The sequence below is a fragment of the Sus scrofa genome, chromosome 4 (genome assembly GCF_000003025.6).
Source record: "Sus scrofa isolate TJ Tabasco breed Duroc chromosome 4, Sscrofa11.1, whole genome shotgun sequence".
NCBI classification, from domain to species: domain Eukaryota; kingdom Metazoa; phylum Chordata; class Mammalia; order Artiodactyla; family Suidae; genus Sus; species Sus scrofa.
This window is the reverse complement of record NC_010446.5, coordinates 36,221,074-36,229,224: the sequence shown is the minus strand read 5'-3', so window position 1 is coordinate 36,229,224 and position 8,151 is coordinate 36,221,074. Positions and strand designations below refer to the sequence as shown.

The following is an 8,151-nucleotide window of genomic DNA, read 5'->3' as shown; positions in this document are numbered from 1 at the left end:
AAAGTTACCCTAACTGCAGCCCTTGATTTAGAATGATTTTCATCCATGAGAACTTTAATGTGAGACACCTTAGAAGCTGCTCCTTTTAAAACCTCAAGGCTTGAACTATTTATTTTGTATTTTAAGAATAGTATTTCCCTGCTTTTCTAAAGTATTGGAGAAAAGCTCCCATGGTCACTCAGATTTTTTTCAACAGTCAGGGTAGGACTATAGTCAGGCAAAACACAAAACATTTATTACGTCTGCTAGGTACACTGACTTAAGCCATGGGATAGGAGGTGGGGTTTGTGTATAGCCTGAGTTTCAAAAAAAGCCAAAGTGGAAAGCATTCTAGGTAAAGAAGCATTGTAAGGCTTCATCATGCAGGGAGGGCTAACATCAGAGCCAAGGTTTTATTTGGATTTATTTGTTCCCAAAGGCTAGAGAGCTAGTGGTAGTTCTAGCCTGGTGGTAAGATAGTCAGATGTGCAATTTAGAAAGCTAACTCCAGGAGTAGTATCAAGAAAATGGAATAGAGATCAAAACTAGACCTTTCTCAAAAGTGCATTCAAATTGCCTGGGAAACTGTTTTATACAGATGTCCTGGGCCCTAGTCCTGGTCTAAATCCATTCTCCAGATGTGGAAGCCCTACATCTTCATTTATCACAAATACTTTGGATAAGGTATTACACTGAGTTAAGTCACAATCAACAATCAAATTAAGGTCTCTTTAAAATACAGTTCGAGTTCTGGCTGTGGCACATGATGGGTCTGGAGTGCTGCGACGCAGGTTGGCTCCCCAGCCCATCACAATAAGCCAAGGATCTGGCATTGGCACAGCTTCGATACAGGTTGCAACTGTAGCTCTGATCTCTGGCCCAGGAACTTAATATGCTGCAGGGTGGCAAAAAAAAAAAACAACCAAAGAAAACCCAAAAACAAAACAACCAAAAACCCTCTAATCCTAACTTTTGTACACTTGATATAATATGGTCTTAATATATTCCTAGGTTAACAAATTCATTTGTAAAATGAACTAGAGGAAACATCTTACCCCTCTTTTCCAAAAAACCAAGACACCTTTAAAAAATAACATCTTTTTAACACCAATTCTAGTTTATCACCTATTATAATTATAAAGAGAAATAAAACAGCATAACATCACTGTGCACTGTTTAAGGAATTTTTATTAAAGCAAGAATTTTATAATCCAAATTACGTTTCCTTGCTCAGTTATCAATTCTGTTGTTTCAAACAGAAGTGACATTCTGAGCTATTCCACAGTAAAGAATTACAAAATTAAAGAAAGGAATGCTTTAAATTTTTGTACTTTGCTGAAAATTCTTTTCCCAGGGTCTATAAAACATTAATTTGTTTTTATATTTTACTATTTTTTTGTGGTTTTTTTGTTGTTTTTAAATCAATAAGTAATCTAGGACTAGCATTGTCTGCTAGACCTGGCCATTGCTCGGTACATAAGGTTCAAAGTTTCCTTTCCTTTTTTTTATTTATTTTATATTTTGCAATGTTTTTTTTTCATAATATTAAGTTTTTCGATGTTTAGGTTATTTTTCTTCGGTGAAGCACGAGTTTCTTTTCGTGGTCCCTGATCAATCTATAAAATGCGGGGGAAAGAGAGAATAATTATCAAATTAGTTGAGACAGAACTTAATGATTCCAACGTACTTAAAGGATCATTACAAAAGTGAGGTGCTAATAATTATAGCTACAAAGGCAATCACATTATAATAAATATATCAAATTAGTATGTTGCACAGCTTCCCTTTGCTCACTAGTTTGTTTTTAAAAATATTTGACATGTAACAGCAGCAATTAAAAAAAAAAAAAAAAAGATACTGGCACTTGTCAGTAGTGAATTAAAAAGCCCTTGGCCAAATCCAGTCTGCAGACTGACTGTGTCAAGCTCTACTGGGAAGACGGGCACACCACTGACTCACATGAATGAGTCTGTGGCTGCCCTCACACTGACAGTGGAGCAGAGTTAACTGCAGCATATAACACGGCTTACAAAGCCCCAAGTATTTCCTATTTTACAGATGAGCTTCTCTTTTCCCTGGCTCCGGCTACATAGCTGCTAGCTCATGCCATTTCTTGGGGGGTAATGAAGGACAACAGTAGAGGCCAAAAGGCAGCTGTTGTTGCTGCGATCCAAGAAAATGTATACGCTATGAAAGTCCTTCAGAATAGTTCTACAAAGTGCCAATCCTGTTAGAGCCCTTAACACAAATTACCATACAGGTAAAATTTCCTTTAATCCCTCTGTATTTCTATTTCTCTTTGAAAAATTAGCCATACATTTAGAATAATGATAAAAAGAGGTTTTGCTATGTTTCAAAATATGTTCAAACTGTTAAAATAGATTTTAAAAAAACAGGCTCACTTTAAACAGTTGGAACACCAGTGGCACTGTTAACTGCTTTCTGGGCAGCCTCTTTAGCTTGGTGAGCTTGTAGTACAGCTACAGCTTCATCAACCTGAAAAATGGAAAACATTTGTTCTGAATAGAAGAGAATTTCAAATTGACAACACACAAATGTCCAACAAACGCAAACTCCTTTCCTCAGATGAAAGTGGGAAGAACTGTTATCAAAAAACATTCCAACTATGTCCAAATCTTTTGGGGTCCAGTCCACCACTGTTGTAGAATTACAAACCTCTTATACTTCTTACTCTCTTCCCCACCGAAAATCCCCCAAAGTTGAGAAACAGCAGCAAACAGCCCTTTCTCCAATAAAGAAGCACAGTTAAGAGAACAGCACAGATGTTGGAGTTACAGCGACTATACGAAACCAAGCTCTAACATTCACTAGCTGCTTTGTAATAAGCACTGAGCAAATTATTCAAGCTCTCTATGCGCTTCAGTTTCCCCATCTATAAAACGAGGTAACAGCATCATAGCTTATTATTAGGATTTACAATAAGTATTTACAAAGCTCTTAGAACTGTGCGTGGCTTGTATAAAGTACTCGTAAATGTTCCTACAAAACATCCTGGAATATGTGATATAAGAAGCTGCTAGATAAATGATAAATTTAAATTACTTTAGAACGGAGAGACTCTGGAGACTCAAGCATATGAAGAAGTTCTGAATTATCAATCTCCAACAACATGCCAGTGATTTTACCAGCAAGAGTAGGGTGCATGGCTTGAATTAGAGGAAAGAGCCGTTCACCTAGGAACAAGAACATTCAAAAACTCCTTCAATCAAAAAAAAAAAAAAATTTTAAGGCATCTACCATATTAAAACTGGAGTTTGAGAACCTTTTGTATATAGCAAATAAATGCTAACCCATAATCCAACATTTTAATATTTTTCATGAGAAGACTGTTATAAAACAAAATTAAGATCCATCACAAGGCAATTAATTCTTGGCAGTTACCAGTTTGCCAAAAAAAAAAAAAAAAAAAAAAAAAGAAATGAAGCTATGCTACTGTTAAAGTGTTAAATCTGCGTTCAGGGAAAATCAAGATGGTTTACTCATTTGGTTTAAAATCCTTCTTCCAAAAATCTGACGAGGTCCATGGCAATAGTACACCATTACCCTGTCCATCAAAGGCAACATTTTAATAGCTTTCTAGTCTTTTAATTAGTTAGGCAGACAAACTGTGCCACTGTAATCATTCATGCCAACTCAGATCCCTAGCTGTTTCTTAGTTGCAAAGGAGGTCTAAATGCCTTCCTATTTTCTAGTCTCTCTGTAACTGACAAGGTGGGACTAAAGTACTTACCCAACATTTGCTTCTGCTCTTGAGGAGGGGCAGATGCCAACATGGAAGCAGTCAAAGGCTCCTGACCTTGTACATGAACAGCAGGCTAGAAAGAAAATGGGAAGATTCCTAAGTTTAAAGTACAGAAGTAAGGGCAAGTACATAGTTATCACTGGATAAAAACTGTAATCTGTAATCTAAACACAAATGGGAAAAGCTGAGTGAGTCAGAAAAACAGCCTAAGGTAGGTATTAACACCTAAGCGCTATTATAAGCACATGGTACATACTGACTTTTCTTCCTCTGGCATCATCAAAGACAGTATATGTGTGTTGATGTATGGAGTAAAATGTCTCCCAACTATCTCACCCTTTCTTAAAACTATACTACACTGTCAACTCACATTAGTACTTCAGGATAGACTGCTGAGTGCTTGTCTAGTTCCTAGAGTATAATGCATGAGACATTTTTTATATACTATCAATTGGACCTCAAAATGTTCTAGATAGCTTAAACTTTGATGGAACATACAGTTGTCTTCAATGTCGCTGACTACCATCAAGGATGTCATCTTTATAAAGAAATTAAATCCACACCTGTTGCATGGTAACTTGTGGCTGGGCATTAAGATGTTGTTGAGGATTGCGAACTCCCGCAGCATATTTATACTGTGGAACGGTGCGAACAGCAGGAGTAGCTGCAGCAGCAGCAGCTGCAGGACGTGGACCCATTGTCTGTGTTGATGTGTTAGCTGAACAAATAAAAACATTTTGCTATTTATCTTGTTATTTCAAATTGGAGACCAACTTTTACAAGAAGGGTTAAGACTCACCAACACGCTGTGTGGACATGACTCGTGGAACCTGTGAAGAAGCTGGTCTCATAGTACTAAATGGTGGTCTAGGAGCAGCTGGGCGGATAGCACCGGGCATGTTTTGGAATGCTGTATTTAAAAACATGAACCCACATTAACTGGGGAAAACTTAGCGTTCAAGCTGCTTTTTTGCAGCTTAAGTTTGCACACGATAAACATGACTCAATATAAATGTGGTCATTGACTATCTGCCATTTCCCTGAACTTATCAGATCAAAAAGTATCAGTAAATAAATCTTTTATTCATGCAAGGGCATGTACTTATTAATATCTGAACATGATACATGGACCTAGTTCCCAAGTGTACCTGCAACAGAGCACTGGTCCACAGGACAAGGCGAGGTAACAGCCTGGTCCTCATACATAGAACAAGGTTCTTTTAAAACTACTGCCTAACTAAATATGAAATTCGGCTGGGTCCATTCCCAAACTTGTCATAAAGGAAAAGAAAAAAAAAAAAATTTCAAATCAGCATAGCAATTACTGTCTTATACTGTTGGGTTTAAAAGCTAACCTGCCCCATGTGTATTTATAGTCCAAATAGCCTGCAACCTTAAGTTAAAAGGAAAAAAGCTTACGATGAGGTCTGGCACCCTGAGCAGTCCAGCGAGGACTTGGTCTTAGTTGAGCAATTTGGCTAGGAGGATAGTATGCAGCACGGTTCTGAGTCTGTAAAAAGCAAGAATGTTATCAAGCTAAAGAAAAAAGCAAATAACTAGTTACAGGTTGTCAAAATATTTAGCAGGTGCTCACACTAAGCATTTTTTAAATCCAGTCACAACTCACATTGTAGAAGCTCCCGGGTGGAGACTGAACCTACTCCCTAGCAGTGACAACATGCTTAGCCCACCAGGGAACTCCCACATCTCTTAATGTTTTCATCCCGACTTTATTTTTTAGGGGGACACGAAACACTAAAAGGACCAATCAAGAAAACCTCATGTAGATGGTCTCTTCTAAAACCTACCTGTGGGATAGCTGCCATGAAGTAACCTGAAGGAGGTGCTGGCTGGTAGGGGTTGATTACAGGGTTGGGCACAGCTCTTACACTTGCCATTCTCTGCATATACTGGTTAGTGAGGTGGGCCTGGCGCTCTTCTTTGCGCTGAGCTAAAGCTACATACAATGGCTTGGTGGCCACAATTCTACCATTCATTTCTGTAACTGCTTTAGTGGCTTCTTCTGGGGAGGAGAAACAAACAAAACCGAAACCTTTGCTGCGACCACCCTCCATCATAACCTATTAAAAGAAAAAATAAAAACCACAGGATTAATGCAATGGTAGGATGAGGCACAAAAAGGAGAGCAATTACTATTTAGTCAACTAGATATAGCCCTTGACTCACATTTAACTAAATTCTGTCAAGGCTTTCATCGTTTTCTTCATAGTTTTTCCCTTAATACCCAAACATGAAGGGTAAACTACACGCATGCACTATCCTAACCAGCAAAAGAGTAAGTAAAGGAGTGGAGGGATAACAGTAACTTTGTTAAAGTTTTAGCTATTCAATCAGATTTTCACTATTAAGGCTAAATTCCTAAATATATTCAAGGCCTACAAAATTTTAGCACCACTAGAAACATGCACAATTAAAATTTTGACTATTCTAGCAATTCAAGACGACAAGATTTTTTATCACTCCTGGGAGGGGTAGGAGAACAATTTTTTTTTTTTTTTTTTTTTGGCATTTTTAGGGCTGAACCTGCAGCACATGGAAGTTCCCAGCCACGCCACAGCCACAGAAATGCCAGAGCTGAAGTCCATCTTCAAACTACACCGCAGCTCATGGCAATGCCAGATCCTTAACCCACTGAGGGAGGACAGGGGTCAAACCTACATCCTCTTGGATACTAGTTGAGTTCATAATCTGCTGAGTCACAATGTCAACTCCTGAACCTTTTAATATCCACATTTTAAAATAAAAATTTCAAGAGTTCCCGTTGTGGCTCAGTGGTTAACAAATCTGACTAGAAACCATGAGGTTGCAGGTTCGATCCCTGGCCTTGCTCAGTGGGTTAAGGATCTGGCGTTGCCGTGAGCTGTGGTGTAGGTCGCAGAATCGGTTTGGATCTGGCATTGCTGTGCTCTGGGGTAGGCTGGTGGCTACAGCTCTGATTAGACCCCTAGCCTGGGAACCTCCATATGCCTTGGATGCGGCCCTAGAAAAGACAAAATAAAAATTTCACATTCAAAATTGTAAGGACCTTAAACATTGGGATATAAACAGTACTTATTAGGAAGCTTCAATGACTGCAAAGATCTTTTAAACAAGCAACGAGATGCACAGAACTTCTCACTAGCCCTGCAATGTACGTAAGCATGCTGTACAGCTGCATTAATCAGTATGCTGGTGGCACAGGAACTAACAAAACAGGAATAAAAGGGAATCCCATGATCTTACGTAAATGTGGAATCAAAACAAAAAACTGGGCTTATGGATACAGAAAACAGATTGATGGTTGCCAGAGAGGTAGGCAGCAGGTGAAAAGGGGTGAAGGAGGCTAAAAAGGCTATCTTGCCTTTTTTTTTTTTTTTCAAGGCTGCATCTGCTGCATATGGAAGTTCCTAGGCTAGGGGAAAATTGATGATAGGACAATATTAACATTTATTGAGAGCCTACATTATGGTGGGAACTCTGCTAAACCTTTTTGAGTACTAATTTGCTTTTTTGGTTTTTTTTTTTTTTTTTTTTTTTTTTTTGTCTTTTTGCCTTTTCTAGGGCCGCTCCTGTGGCATATGATGGAGATTCCCAGGCTAGGGGTCTAATTGGAGCCGTAGCCACCAGCCTATGCCAGAGCCACAGCAACGCGGGATCCGAGCCGTGTCTGCGACCTATACCACAGCTCACAGCAACACCAGATCCTCAACCCACTGAGCAAGGCCAGGGATCGAACCCGCAACCTCATGGTTCCTAGTTGGATTCATTAACCACTTCCCCATGAGGGGAACTCCCTAATTTATTTTAAAATATACCCATCCCTGGGCATTTCCATCATCGCTCAGCAGAAACGAACTGACTAGTATCCACGGGACGCAGATTCGATACGTGGCCTCACTCAGTGGGTTAAGGATCCTGCACTGCCGTGGCTCTGATGTAGACTGGCGGTTACAGCTCTGATTCAACCCCTAATCTGAGAAACTCCATATGACGTGGTGTGGCTCTGAAAAGACAACCCCCCCACCGGGCCAAAAAAACCCAAAGAACAAAAACCACTTCCTACTAAATTGACAAGACCACTATTAATTTCTTCAGCCTTTTTGGACAATTCAGTTGTATTAATTTTAATTACACATACCCACTACCAATTTTAATTCTAGAACTTCAGAAAACTGGCATGTGATATGATCCAGCAATCCCACTACTGGGCATATATCTGGACATTTGTAATAATTCTAAAAGATACATGCATCTCATTGTTCACTGCAGCACTATTTACAATAGCCAAGACATGGAAACAACTTAAATGTTCAATGACAAAGGAACAGGTGAAAATGTAGTACATATATACAATGGAATATTACTCAGCCATAAAAAAGAAAGAAATGCCATTTGCAGCAACACAGATG

General features: G+C 39.0%; 1 protein-coding gene across 1 annotated transcript in view; it reads right to left on the bottom strand.

The window, feature by feature from the left end:
• The window catches only part of PABPC1 (poly(A) binding protein cytoplasmic 1), a 90,432-nt gene continuing 83,430 nt past the window's right edge, over positions 1,150-8,151 (bottom strand). The window contains exons 9-16 of the mRNA XM_001927747.4: positions 5,551-5,823; positions 5,162-5,252; positions 4,542-4,652; positions 4,306-4,460; positions 3,731-3,815; positions 3,043-3,173; positions 2,382-2,475; positions 1,150-1,595 (exon numbers count right to left, since the gene is read on the bottom strand). Of these exons, the coding sequence (XP_001927782.1) occupies positions 2,383-2,475; positions 3,043-3,173; positions 3,731-3,815; positions 4,306-4,460; positions 4,542-4,652; positions 5,162-5,252; positions 5,551-5,823 (939 nt within the window). The 3' untranslated portion in view covers positions 1,150-1,595; position 2,382. The remainder of the gene's footprint in view (positions 1,596-2,381; positions 2,476-3,042; positions 3,174-3,730; positions 3,816-4,305; positions 4,461-4,541; positions 4,653-5,161; positions 5,253-5,550; positions 5,824-8,151) is intronic.